Source organism: Megalobrama amblycephala, linkage group LG2 (genome assembly GCF_018812025.1).
Source record: "Megalobrama amblycephala isolate DHTTF-2021 linkage group LG2, ASM1881202v1, whole genome shotgun sequence".
Classification (NCBI taxonomy): domain Eukaryota; kingdom Metazoa; phylum Chordata; class Actinopteri; order Cypriniformes; family Xenocyprididae; genus Megalobrama; species Megalobrama amblycephala.
In genome coordinates this window covers 44,294,048-44,309,191 of record NC_063045.1, presented here as the reverse complement: position 1 = coordinate 44,309,191, position 15,144 = coordinate 44,294,048, and the positions used below count along the sequence as shown (strand labels likewise).

Below are 15,144 nucleotides of genomic sequence, written 5' to 3'. Positions count from 1 at the left end.
AGCGAGATGGAAAAGTAAAGAGGGAAATCAAACAACGCAAGGTCAAAAACTGCATAAAACAACAAAAAGTGTTGAAAAAACGCCCTCTGGGAGATTTGAGACCATACTAAAGGTGAATGATGGCCATGATAAACTAGCAACTTTCCAGTTTTATCATTGAGTTTTACTGCATGGAATGCAATCTTTATTTGATATAGGGTTGGAAAGAGAGAGAAAAGGGAGAAAAAGAGAGGTCTGGTAAAGGAACAGGTGCACAAACTGTTTCCCTAATGTCTTATCTCAACATCTTTTTAAACATTAACATTTATTTAACATTGCCTCAATATGTTTTTATAACGTCTCAACAAATCCAAACATCAAGTTCCGTCCAGTCCAACTGGACTTCTGAAACACTGAAAGTCCTCCTGAAATCAGCATTGTTTATAGAAATACTGTTGAGAAAGAGAGTCTTTCACTTTCAAGGCATTTCAAATTATATTAAGTTAGTTGATAATGTTTCAATGTAAACATATAAATCTAACAGCCATTATTAAATGACTCTGTAAAATGCTGAAACAGGGTTTGGTGCTCTTGTGTGGTCGCTATTGGAATTTTTTGGTTAGGTTTAGAAATGCTTTGGGTGGCTTATAGGTCAATGCTAATCAGGCCAGATGGCTTGCCTTTGCTCAACAGAGAAGCTGGACAAAGAAAAAAAAAATCCTGCCTAACCCGTGGCCTGGCTATCCGAGGAAGTGCTTTAAGTCTTAGGATTCAGGCAGTAGAGTGTATCACATAATGCTGGTGTAAAGGAGAATTTATACATTGCTAAAGACACTAAAAGACGGATGAGTAGGCTTGACAATGGTTCCTCCAGGCCTGTAGGGGGGGGAGTAGGAGGAAATACATCCCTATTGAATACCACAATAATAGACTTTTGTATGAAATCTGCTTTAAATAATGACACAACAGTTTCTGTGAATGCATCAGAAAAAAAGGAAAATATTTGCAGACTTTGTTTAAAAAGAAAAAAAATCTTCTGCCCATTCAAAAATAAGAACTGATTTTGAAGACATAACTCATAAAGTTCTGCTTCTAGTTATTTAGTGTACTTGCTAATAAGGGTCTTAAATAAAACTTTATATCTTTTTTTATAAGATTTTATGTCTTAGTGATTTAAACACAGGGTAGTCTGATTCCCAAACAAATGACTCTGAATGTTCCCTATTAGTGAATAATAAAAAAAGAGACTCACTTACTGAAAAGTTATTATTTTCATCGTAATGCTTGTGGGACTTAAATCAGTGTATTTCCAGGCTTAACGTTCATATGACAATGTGCAGATAAAGATACACTTTTTTTTTTGGAATGTGTCATTTTATAAAAAATTAATTAATGTTAATATGAAAATAGGAAATCTTACCAAATTTTTTTGACTTGTTTAGTCTTTTTATTTAATACATAGTTAGGATTAATTATTGGACTGCATTTATGCCACCATTAAAAAGTCTGTGAAAAGTCAAACTCCATTTAGAATCAGACTGATGAGGATAGTAAATGCAATAAAAATCCCCCCCACCCAATATATTTTCCTCAGAAGCACTAAAAAAAAAAAAAAAAAAAAATCATAAATGGAACTGTTAAGGGGAATCAGAACTACAATTGTTAAATTCTTTATGGTTCCCATTGCTAGTTACCATTGAGGGTTACCATGGCCACGAGTAGGGTAGGTTCTTCATTTAGACTATTCTCATTTGCTCAATCTACAAATCAATCAACACTGTGGAAAGCAAAGAAATGTGAAGAACAAAAACATGAAAAACCTTAACAGAAAAAAAAAATCCCATAACAAAATGATAAAAGTGCCATTTCTGGTTTTTAGCCATTAGACAACAAGAAATCCAATAAATCAACAAAGACAGAGAAGTCTGAACCAGGAAGCTCCGGTCACTCCGGCCTCATCTCCTGATGATGTCATGTCTCTTCCAGTGAAATAACTCAGGTGAACTGTGGACCTGAAGCCTCAAGCTGGCACAGGGTGATAATGTCAGAGATGGTCTGGAAACATCACCCGAAATGTGATAATGAGAGTCGAAATGAGATTGTAACCAAGCAACGGGTATGTGTAACACTCAAGAGGATGTGGAGAGTTTGTGACCGAGTTAATTTAGACGCACAGTTGCGTTGTCCGTCTTAGTCCTGCTGTTTTCAGCCTGAATCACAATCACAAAGCTTTGAAACACATACAAATGCACAGCTGGAGTCCATCTGTGGGGGTTAACATGAATCTGCTATAATGTGAATGTGCGTGTTAAGTGTGTATAAGTTTGGAATTGTGTGTCTACGGTAAGTAAGCAGTTTATCATGGCATACACAGTACTTCAAAAGCCCGGGCAGAAAGCGAGAAGCCCTCAAATCATCATATAGTGACGGACTCCCGCACAGCTCTGAGGGGTTTTTCTTCGAACGCTTAACTTTGACCTCCAACCTCTTGGAAATCTCAGAAGAGTCTCCATCTGAAGAAGTCGATCATCCGTCTATACCTCCTCCACAGGCGATTCCTGCTCCTCACATAAAAATGTTTAAAAAACCTCAAAAACAAACAACCAGGCGCTGAGGAGTTGTGATAGGAAGCTGATTAAGTGGAGGGAATGAAAAACTGCTTCTTTGATGCACAATAAATAAATCAGATGGAGGTCCGAGTTCAGAAAAGACAAACATTTACAATCGGATGAAATGAGAAAAGGAAAATAAAAAGGGGCGAATTCACTAAACGGTTGCGTGCGGGACACTGCGTCTCATTCACTAATCACCCACAATCCAGTTTAACAAGCCACAGTCTGCGCTGGAATAGTATTTAAAATATTTTGAGAAGTTTTTTTCCTCACTTTTTTTTCCTTTTCAGCACAATCATGCCTCCTTTTCATGCAAATTAGCCTTATTGTAGAACGCACAAAAACATTTTGTAATACTGTAGATCCTGCCGACTACGCAAAAAATGTTACATCGTTCCAAAGCGCAGTTTCTTCACCAGATCCCATCAGGATCTGTTTTGAGTGGTATCGAAAACTGACAAAAATGCAATTAGCATTATGTTAATATTTAGCTGTTTTGTACATTTTCTAGAGATAATGGCAGCAGAAATTCATCAAATAATTATCAAATTATGGAGAAACAGAATCATATATAGACGAACAAATGGAGTTTGAAAATATTTTTGGCATTTTAAAGTCTGGATCTTAGTGATGGTGTACAGTCCCAGCAAAGTATGGCAGATTGTGCTAGGCTGCAATTCAGCCTGCAAGATGGGGAACTACTGTGGTGTAAAATTGTGTTCAGATCTACTGGGAATGTTTGCTTTAGTGAATGGGGTGCTAAAACAATGGAGACAGCATGTGCAAATAAACCACGCAATCAATGCAACGCAATTAGCGGATTTCCCCCCAAAGTTTAAAAACATATTAAGTGTTTATATTATTTATACAGGTATTTTTTTTCTAAAAGTATGAATCACTTAAAAGTCTCACTCTCTACTGTTTGGTTTTCATAATAAGCACAATAATTCAATTCCGACCATCAGAACGGACGTATAAACTCGTCTCAAACAGGCATGTGAAGTACATTCACTTGCACCTGAGCCCATGTGAAATCCGTGATCTGCCCGCCTCATGTCGCACACAGAGACACACACACGTGTAAATAACCGCAAACACGCTGCTATGACATAAAATCTGTATTTACCGCTTTTCTAGACGGTACGATCAACTCAACTTCAGGTCCATGTTCTAATAACGCATTTAGGCTCTTACATATAGAGTCACTTGAACACAGCGAATGTGTGCGAGGTTTGAAAAAGTCAGGATGGGTCGTCTTTGTGTTCGCTGATCTCATACTTTATAGTAAATATTGGCTGGACTCTGAGCGGGCATCTCTTGAACGATGTAGACGGGGTGTCCGTAATCACCGCTGACTTTTTCGTAATGGGGGCAGTACGCAGAATCAGAGGTCCGCAGGGGAATGATGATATCACTGGGCTCGGAGCCATTATTGTTGCCCCCGCCAGCCCCGGTTGCCGCCCCGCAGGAGCTGCCCCTCTTCGGGGTAAGAGAGGACAGTGTAAGGGCAGGGTGGTGAGTTTCAGAGTGCTTGGCTTTCCGTCGGCGGTAACACACCACGGCAATCACTACAGCAATCAGGAGGATAAAGGCTCCCCCTGCACCGCCGGCGATTAGGGCGATGTTAGAGACGGATACGGCGCCGCTGTCTCCCCTCTCACCAGCCTCACCTCCATCACCCCCTTTAGATCCACTTTCTGTATCTGAAATAGAAAAGATCAGATAAATCAATGCTCGCATGGACCAGACATCCCACGTGCAGTACTTTTGAAGTTCACTTCCTAGTTTGGCTTTATCTTCTACAGCAAACATCCTGATAGTATTTAGATTAGATTTGATTTAATCCATAACTAGCTTTGATTTCAGCCGACTTGAGTTAAAAAATGCCTCATGTTTGGCTTCAACACTGCTGGTTTCTCAAATGTTTACCTTATGGAAATCAACCAGTGCAGTCTAAGCCTCTAAGAAATTAAAAAAAAAGCAATTCAAAGAACACTAGACAGTGTGTTAACATGACAACAGATGCATATGCAGATGGTAACAAGGTTAATATATAAATGTAGACCTCATTGGGATTTTCACCATTAAAATTGTTTACTTGACATCTATCTGAGCTCTGGGATAGCGTAATACTGGGTTAATGTTGCTCCATGTTTCACACTGTACATTTTTAAACCCGGGTTAACATTCTATGTCAGGGGTTTTAGTATTATTTATATGCTATAGTATCTATTAATATTTTGAATTAGCTCTTATTTTAATTTTAGTTTTAGTAATTTTATGTGCTTTTGCTTTCATTTTTTAGTTTTTGCTTTTTAAAAAAAATTCTATTTAGCTTTAATTTACAACTTCTATTTCAGTTAGGCCCCAAGGCAAGATTTCTTATTTTTGTTAAAGTTTTTCCATCTAATATTTATATTTTATTTTACATTTATTTAATTTAACAAACGTGATTTTCAATTGTTTTAGTTAACACTAACAACACTGTTCATATTTGCATATTAATGAGATTTAAACATCAATAGAAACACCAACACATAAATCCACTGCAGTTGTCAAAATTCACCTAAGATAAAATACTACAAAAATAAAGACAAAAAAAAAAATCACAAGGATTACACAAAGGAAACACTAACACTAAACAGAGTGAAAATTTCTGCAACTGCACAAAGTCCTTGAATATTTAATGAGGGCTTGTGGCTTATGACAGGTTCAAGTCTGGCCTGTTCCAAACCCATTTCCCTTCTCTCTCCCTCCACTTTCCTGACAACTGTCCTATATAGTATAGGAAAATAAAAGTAAAATAAATATTTAGTGAGCCAAGCATGGTTTCGTATATGATTGGCTGGCCGTTGATGAACATTTTTTCACTCTGTACTCCACAATTTGGGTTAGCACTGCTTCCGGAGCAGGGTTTCCTCAAAATGACTTGAGTAAAATGTTGCTTAATGCAAAATTAAAAGTGGCCTTAATCCTGGGTTAATAAAACGTTAACCCAGGGTTAAGCTAATAAGTGAATGTGAAAAGCCCTCAGAAATACTGTTTTGGAAGAGGTGTCCGGGACTATTTCTGGCTGTTACCTGGGGTTCTGCTGTTGGGTCGGCCCGGATCAGGTTTGGGCTTTGGGGGAAGGCCATATGCAGCTATGAAAGCAAAAAAAAAAAAATACATGATGTGAAACAAGCACATTTTGATGAATGGTTCAATCACTTCAATTATGTGAGCGAGTGTGCTGGTATTATTGAATTTTGTCTGGAACTCTCCCTCAGTGTATACTGTAAGTTGATTCATTGATGTGCTTTTGGAGGTGATGATACTCACTCTGTCCCACTTTGAGAATCAACTTCATCCCTCGTGTCACGCAGACGCCTCCTCTCATGCTGTCAATTCCTTCTTTTGTACCATCAGAGGTAGCTTTGGGAAGAGGTTGAAAAAAAAAAACAGAACAATATTAATGTCAATGATTTTTTTTCAGATGTTGTGCAACGAAGGCTGACTGGTACCCTGTGGCTTAGCAATAAAACACTGGTTTATGACTCTCCATTACTTCACAGCAATGTGCAGCTACTCTCTCATGTAAAGCAGTGTTTCTCAACTGGTGGGTCGCAACTCAAAAATAGGTTGAGTACGCAGTCAAAGAAACAACTTTTTTTTTTTCTGAATCAAGACTTTTATTTTTAAAAAAGTGTGTGAAAGCTGCTGAATCTTCTGTCAGACTCAGTTTAAGTAAAGAGTGTTGAGAAAAAGGCGTTGTCCTGATTCGGCATCTGCTGTCAGATGAGATGTTTTCAGGTAATATGTCATTGTCATTATTATAACGTTATTTTTGTAATTTCTCACCCCCAAAAATGAACTTTACTGTCCTGTCCTGTATATCACTTCACTATATATAAAGAGCAAAATAAATTACGAGCATATAACGTCGTAGTTACATAGTTAATTAGTAAGTTATGAAATTATCAAAAAGTACCAATACTTAATTAAAATATTTTAGCTGGGAAGGATTTGCATGCAAGTATGATGCACATTCTATTCATCAGAAGCAGCTTCCATATGTTTCATAACCAGTTCGTGTTAGTATTGTGTATTTACCATGGTAACCATTTCATTGTCATTTTCTGTTATTTTATATATTTTTAAAAGACTGGTGGCTCATACCAACTTACTAACTTAATTATATTAACAAAAACTAGTTTGGGACTGCTACTTAATAGCCTTACCTTATACTGTTTATTCATCAGTATTAGTAATTTATGTTATAATGTATGTAAAGTAAAGTGGGACAAGTACTTGTGTGTGTGTCATCCATTTTTATATATACTGTATATTTATGAATTAGGTCAAATTTATAAAAAAAATTTGCTCAAGGCCTAATGACCATGGGAAAATGTGGGTCCCATCATGGTCACTAACTAACAAGCATAACTGGCACTTTCTACGAATACATTACAATTTGGCATAGACTTTTTTCTATTAATCATCAGAGGCACAAATCATGTTTTTGTTGATAATGAGATATGTTTAATAAACTAACATAAACTAGCATTAAAACTAGCAGGTTTTAAACAATCACATGTCTGCATCCCCCTTTAAAACTGAATTTGGCCTGTTTTAAATATCAAACAATTAAGTTTTGATATAACCTGTTGAATTGACATTTTATACATTGTAGTTGTTATTTGTACAGCGCTTTAAACAATACACATACTTTCAAATCAGCTTTTCAGACTGGATTGCTATGTATATGTTGATATGTATCATTATTGTGATAGAAAATGACCTTGTGATACAAGATTTTGGTCAAATAACCCACCATTCTGCTAGAAAGTTACTCCAGTCCATAATTCTTAATAAAAAGTCATTGTAATAACTAAAAACAACATTTATCTAGGTTCCACATTTTGCACCCAATCCTGATAACAAGGTTTCAAAATTTCTTTAAAATTGCGAGACCCGAGAAGTAACATCATTGCCCCCTTCTACAGCATGACAGGAAGTAAAAATAATCTCATTCAATTTCTCAATTTTGAGTGCATTCATCAAGCTCAACTTCTAAACAACTCTAATTTTAATGTTTATTTAATGCCTAAATAAATAAATTCGTACAAAACAGTAAGGTCCGATTTTTTCGTAAGAGTGTTTCGCCAAAATCACAAACCTCATAAAATGAAAATAAACAACTCGTAATATTTAGTTTGACCTCCTGAGGAGTTCAGCATTGTTTTCACTGACAATTTGATGGAATTTGAAAAGAAAAAGAAAAAAACCTCATGAAATTAATGTCATGCCCTATTTTGTATTGAGTTGTTTATTTTCCAATTAATGTCAGTTTAATGAAGTTCAAATTAATGAGTTTAATTTAGTCAATATTAAGCCATACAGAATATATACATAAACATCACTGCCGTCAATTAATTAAACCTGTTGACAATTTATTGCATGAAACGCTGATGAATAAATCAAATCATTCAAGTAAATTAAGTTAAAATTCAACTAATGAAATCAAAACAACATATCAATGTTTGCAGACATGAAAGTTGCTTTAGAAGTCAATTTGATTTCCATGTCATTGAACATATTGATTTGAGTTTGCCATAGTGACTGTGGTGGCCTTCCACACGTGATGAGTGTTCCTGTATGCCAGCGTGCTTGGTGGGTTTCTTAGTTGCTTCTTGCCTATTTAGTACTTGCTTGTCCCTGGGCTGCTTTGTATATAGGAAACTGTCTCTCAGGAATAACAGAGACTCGACCGCAACTATGTTGCCTTTTAACCATGTATACAATCATCCCTCAACACACACACACTCAACACAGTCTCTGAAACACACAGACATCGCATCTTCCAGCCTTCACATTACTAAATATTTCATAGGTGAGGCGCCTCTCTGAAAAACTTGGTACTTTATCCATGTAAGTCTGAGTAACTCAGCATCCAGGCACTGAATACTGCATTCAAACAATGTTCAAGCTCCCTCCCCATGGTACAAAGAGCTTCATCTTCAAACTTATTTTCCTTTCCAAATATAAAGCCCGCTCATGAGGGCGATATTGAATTCTTCATTGCACAAACGCTTTGCATTTGAACCTTTCAATATTTTATTGAACCTCCGAATGACACACGGTAGCTAATCTGCAGCACTCGAAAACCACGGTGCTCGTGTACAAAGACTCTTCCTATCCAAAATATCTCTTGATTATTATGCTCTTAGAAAAAAATTACAGAAGACGGCCCGAGGAGCACATGCCGACGAGGAGTGCCAGTAAACATTCAATAGCTTTTCTGCTTGAGGGTAACAGTTTTGATATTAAAGAACTGAGACTAAAGTGGCCTCTCTGTATTTGCAGTTTGACAAATTAATTTGAAATTTGTTTTTAAGGCACTTGCGTCAGATTTTCATTCTGACAATTCAACAATGCCCATGGGAAGTCTAAGGTATTGGAGAGGGTTTATTAGCAGAAATGTGAAACTCATATTTGTGTTAAAACATTTATATTAATTCTTCTGTACAAAAATGTGTTTAATTTGAGCAATAAATTGTCTAAATTACTATTTTAATTGGAAGGACAACCATTCAAGGCAGATGAATTTCTGGTTATGTTACTGACACACTACTATTCAATAGTCAAATGTTCAAAAGGGGTCAGTAAGATTTTTAAAAATGTTTTTTATGCTCAGCAAGGCTGCATTTATTTGAAAATACAGTAAAACAGTAATACATATTACAATAAAACATATTACAATTTAAAAATTACAATTTTCTGTTTTAAAATGCAATTTATTCCTGTGATGGAAACATTTCTCATTATTATCGATGCTAAAAAAAAAGGTGGTTAATACTTTGTGGAAATCATGATTATCATGATAATCAAAGAACAGCATTTATTGGAAAAATAATTCTTTTGTAACATCATAAATGTTATTACCGTCAGTTTGGACCAATTTAATGCGTCACTGCTGAATAGAAGTATTAATTTAAACATGAATAAATAAATAGTTACTGACCCTAAACTTTTGAATGGTAATGTACTTCTTGTCTATGTATACACTGCCTTTATGGTATCGTTGTGTATACAAGTATACAAAAGAGGAATATTTTTATATAACTTGAACAGACAAAGTCCCCCAGTTTCACAGACGAGGCTTAAGTTAGTCCTAGACTAAAATATTTTATAAATAAAATATAATATAAAATATTAGCATATTTGACTGAAAGCAACTTGTACTGACATATCTTAAAATATGTCAGTGCTACTGTTTTGTCTCAAGATGCATACCAGTAACGTTTCTTTTTTCTAGGGTACGTTTATAAGAGCTACTTAAATACCATAATTGAACTAAGGCCTAATCCTAGCTTAGTCTAAGGCTAAGCCCTGTCTGTGAAACTGGGCCAGTAAGTATTTAACATATATAAATGATCAAATCTTGTGGATATATGATCAAAATTGCGCATTTTAACTTTATAAAAATGTAATCTATTCTAGTAGAATGTTTTAAATCACAGACCTCCATTATAAGTGCACTTCTATAAACACAATGATTTTCTGTGGTAATCGACAGCATGTCACAGGTGCGGTCCATGGAGCTCAACTTGAATTAAACCCAGAAAATTTCTTTAAAATTCATGAACTCCAAAACTTCTCAATTCGTCCCAGAAAGGTCAAAAACATTACAAAAATGTACGTGTCAAAATCAAGAACAACAAAAACCCTTGGATTTCATCCAAAGAGCCTCTTAGTATAAAGCCAAATATTACATTTCACCCAAAACTGACTTAAATAAAGAATAATCTTTAGAGAATAGCACAACGTATAAAAGATTCACCCCCTCACATGTAAACACACAGAAATGCACACACACACACACACACTCATGGACTGAATCCAAAAACATGACCTTTTTTGTGCTCACGGCAGTCATTAGTCAACACACTGGAGGTGTAGAAAAAAAATGATTCATCACCTAATGGCTCTCATTGTGTTCTTCACCTCCCTCGCTCTCTCTTTTCTCCCTGTAGGGATGCAGAGATGCTCAGTAAAGGTGTAAATGCTGAACTTGATCAGCAGATAGAGGAACAGAGTTAAAGAACCTTGTCACAGTACCAAAATGTCAGTAGTCAATAGCAATACCACTGAATTTTCATGATTCTTGATGCAAATTTTGATACCACATAAAAAACGAATATGCTAATGAACCAAACTTTATTTAGAGAGTAAAACAAATATATAACATTAAAATATTAACAAAAACAAGGGCATGCAAAAATTAGGTAAACACTGATTCATTTGCTCAAGCAATTATTCAAGAAATTGCTATATATAAATATAAAAGTACTAAAAATGAAAATAAAAATGATTGGCGTAGTCTTCACTGCATTAGATATTAGGAATAGCCCACAATGGTCAAACAACTAGTCAATTGGTTTATCTCTTTCTTTCGACAAACAGACAGCACACCTTGACCCACCGGTAACCCATTAGTGTCCTTGTTGTAGATAACAAATAACTGTCTTTCATTTTAAATTGTGAAAAATTGTTGCCACTTTTTAATAAAGATGGTGTCAGACTAGGACAATGTTTACACCAATAGTTTAATTTTCAATCTAATAAGAAATGTTTTTTTTTTTGTTCAAATGAAATTTCCAATATTGTCACGAAAAAGAAAACTGAATCGCAAAGAATCAAATGATGTTGTCACGATTTTAACTAAATTAATTAAATCTTGCATAAAGATTGAGTTTACATATTATACTGTAAATGACTGTTTGGTGGATATAGAGATATTGATATTTAAATTGGGGATTAATAATTGTATTTGTGAGGTTACTTTCATGATCCCAGTGTGTCTTGTGTGGGGACTTTTGTGTTACTTCCTGTTTCTAGTGCCATGTTGTAGTCACTTTGTAGTACTATTGTTTCACTGGTCCCCTTGATTACATTCTCAGGTACGTCTTGTTACCTTGTTATGTTGTTAGCGTCGCTGTGTATAAATAGCCCCGTGTTTTATTCAGTTTTTGTCAGTCGTTGTCTCTGTGAGGATGTAGTGTATTTTTCTCCTTGTTTTCCTTGTGTTTTGGATTTCTTGTTCATGTTTGGATTACCTCGTTTTATTAAAATACTACTTGCATTTGGATCCAGCCGCTCCTCTGCATCAGCTGTTACATTACTTATGATGGTCTTCTAAAATTTTATGTTTGACGTGCTGGATTTTTGTTGTATCTGTTTTTTTATTTTATGTTTTTGTTCATGATTTAATAAATTATTTATTGCTAATTAAAGATACACATATATATATATATTATATTATATATATACACACACACACATATTTGAGCATTTGAAAGCAGCTGCCTGCCGCAGTGAGTCTATGAAAAAACTGAGTCTGTAGATTATCACTGAGCTGTTACCGAAGTACCTGTACTTTTGACATCGCTACAAGGAACTATAAGAAGAAATAGGAAGAGGGTGAGCGGAAAGGTGAGTGGGCGTAGAAAAACAGTAGTCTGGAAAGTTCTGATGATGGTTGTGGAAGACAAGAGGCCGTGGGTTTAAACAGAAGATGAAAAGCAGACATGACACACACTGCAGTGCAGACTTTACAGTCTACATGTTCTCTCAAGCAGTCTAAAAATCATAGACGAGAACGAACAACGGATGAGTTCGGTAATTGAGACGATGATCTGCGGTGATGTAGAGAAAGGCATGTCTGGAACTGAAATGAAAAAAATAAAAAAAATAAAGAACTGGCCGAAGAACATTTTGAAACGACCCACATACTGACCCACTCCTCCCCTCTCCCAAAATTCCCCTGCCCCCTACACAACCCCCACTTGAGGAATGGGGATTGACCCATGATGACCAGTGATTGGAGCAACAACAGCTCGAAAAGATGGTTTTTACCCCTGACAAATAAGGCCAACGGCCAAGTCAACCTCTTCAGCCCACTAGGAATTAGCACAGTCTGTTTGGGCTGCACAAACCCAGAGTAATTTTCCCTAAGTAAGCCCAAGTTCCTGCTGGCAAGAGGGCCTCCATGACCTCATTATCTTGCAGCTGTGCCAGGGCAGGCCTAAAGGGGGCAGCACGCAATATGAGACACACTCTGTGTGTGTGTGTGTGTGTGTGTGTGTGTGTGTGTGTGTGTGTGTGAGAGATTATCTGAGAATACATTCCAACATACAGAAGAGGCCTTTCACTGAAAGAAAATATCTCTGATAAAACCACACCAAGATGGGATTGTCCAACGATACCTCAGGAAATGACCTACGATACCTCCTGGTTCTTTAGGTCTGGACGAAAAAAGAAAAATCATACACTGCTTCATACCTGCTTTGCTTAGCATTTACACTGTCATTTTTACAAACCAAACCTAAAGATACAAAACAAAAGGCAAAAGGGAAAAGACCACAACCTGATCGGAAGCTTTCATGAGGTATATTTAGCGACGAAACTTACCAAACCTCCAAAATAATGCTGTGTGGTGGGCTAAATGTGCACGTTGTATGCATGTACATATGGTGGTATTTTTTACCAGCTGAGAACTCACGTAGAGCTAATAAAATGAGTAAAGGAGTCAAAACAGCAGCAGGAATTCCTCCGTCGCACACACAAACAAGGATCTGCTGCAAGTAGAAGCGGTTCCGAAGCCTGTACCGGACTGTAATGGAATGTTGTAACCTTGATGGAATGTGAGAAAAGTACGAGAATCTCATTATGAACCTTATCAGCTTGGATCAAGATATTAATTAGGTGATGTAATATTTGTCAGTAGTACTAACTTATTTGCTGGTAAGTTACAAGGCAGATAAGTGGACACTACATAAATTACCGCTTGCTGCTTGTTTGTAAAACAGCTTTCTTTAGTGTGTCCTGAAGCAGGAAGATGGGAACTTGCACACTTTTCCAGAGGTCAAAACCTTATTGGACCTAAAACAGCACCTTTTGACTGTGGGAATGCAATGAACTTTGCAATAAAGTTCAGATGTTCTGATTTTTGGGCCTGCTGCTGTGATCTGTAACACATAAAGTCTTGTCATGCAGTGGATTGTGGTTAAACAAGTCTCTTTCATCTGCCGCTACGCAGATGTGATGCACTAAGTGAGCGTGTTTATGAGGAACAGTTGTTCTGCTGCTTCACTGAGCTGTGTAGTGATTGGATGAATGGCTTCAAGAGATGGTACACCCAAAATGGAGATTCTGTCATCATTTTCTCACCCTCATGTTGTTCCAAACCTTTCTTTCTTCTGTGGAACACAAAAGAAGATATTCCTATATATAAAAGAATTACTTTTGCCCATACAATGAAAGTCTAAAGTAAAAAAATAATACAAAAATTATATAATAGTAGTAAAAATAGTAAAAAATATTTTTTTTCACACTTTTGTATTCTGCAGAAGAAATAAAGTCAAACAGATTTGAAACAATACGAGGGTGAATAAATGAGGACAATTTTCATTTTGAATGAACTATCCCTTTAAGTGAGCCCTTTGCTGATTGGTCACACACTCTCTTTATACTATGTCATTGAATGGCTGTTCATACTTATGAATTCAGAAGTCAGAATTATAATGATTCATATTTTTGGCTAGAATAAAACATGAATTGGGCTTAGTAAAGGACATGCATTAGATGTGTGATTTGTTTTATATTATGTATATTATATGCATTTCCTATGCATATCTAGGCATTTCCTCTTCCAAGAAAATGGGCTAAATAATTGACTCATCGTGCACTCAGGGGAGTATCCAATATTTTTTGTCCAATCACATGCCCCGTAGAAAGAGAACTATCCTTCTAATACCACAGACTAGCAAATATGATATTGGATATTTCTTAAATATGTCCCACCCCAACTTCCTTTTTGAATTGGAAATGTCAAAAAACCAAAACAAAAAAACTGCACTTGTCAAGCAGTTTCATGGGCTGTTTAATTCTGATCAATACCAATTTTCTTCTTCTGTGATTCTTTAATTAGCACCTCCAATTCTGAAAGGCAAAGCTCACAGAAAATCCCAAGTATCTCCAATGGTAATAACAACATTGTGACAACATCCATCTCGTAAATACAATCATTCTGCCTTGTCTCGAAGGCAGCATGTGACTGCCTGACACAGAGTGAGTGACAGGAGGACCAATCCCTATGGAAACAAGGCTGAAATCCTACAGCCGTAATCTTAAATGTCATCTTTGGTGAGCAATTGACAGGTATTAACTGCTAATCCTGTCTGACATCCTCTCCACATAGGCACACACACACACACACACACACACACACACACACACACTGGGTTTTCCTGTTTTAATGACTGACCCGTCCAGCAGCTCAGTGGAGACACGTCCAGACAGCGCACAAAGATGTGACCCCTGCAGTGCACAGAACCGAATGGCGACATAGGCATAACTCAGACACTTCTACGAACAACAACATACCAAACTATTACTTTAACAAGGTCATAAATTCACAGCCAGAGTAATAAGTCCAGCCACAACTAATGAAACAAGACATTACTCCTTCCTAGTTAACTGAGCTGTCCAGGCCTCCTGCTCCCTGCAGCTC

At 36.5% G+C, this 15,144-nt stretch overlaps 1 protein-coding gene across 2 annotated transcripts in view; it reads right to left on the bottom strand.

Annotated features, from left to right (window-relative positions):
- Positions 1-285: 285 nt before the first annotated feature.
- efnb3a (ephrin-B3a) overlaps positions 286-15,144 on the bottom strand; it is a 41,801-nt gene continuing 26,942 nt past the window's right edge. For both annotated transcript variants that reach the window (XM_048178098.1, XM_048178088.1), the window contains 3 exons: positions 5,913-6,005; positions 5,672-5,734; positions 286-4,294 (listed from right to left, as the gene is read on the bottom strand). In XM_048178098.1, coding sequence (XP_048034055.1) covers positions 3,864-4,294; positions 5,672-5,734; positions 5,913-6,005 — 587 coding nt within the window. In that variant the 3' untranslated portion in view covers positions 286-3,863. The remainder of the gene's footprint in view (positions 4,295-5,671; positions 5,735-5,912; positions 6,006-15,144) is intronic.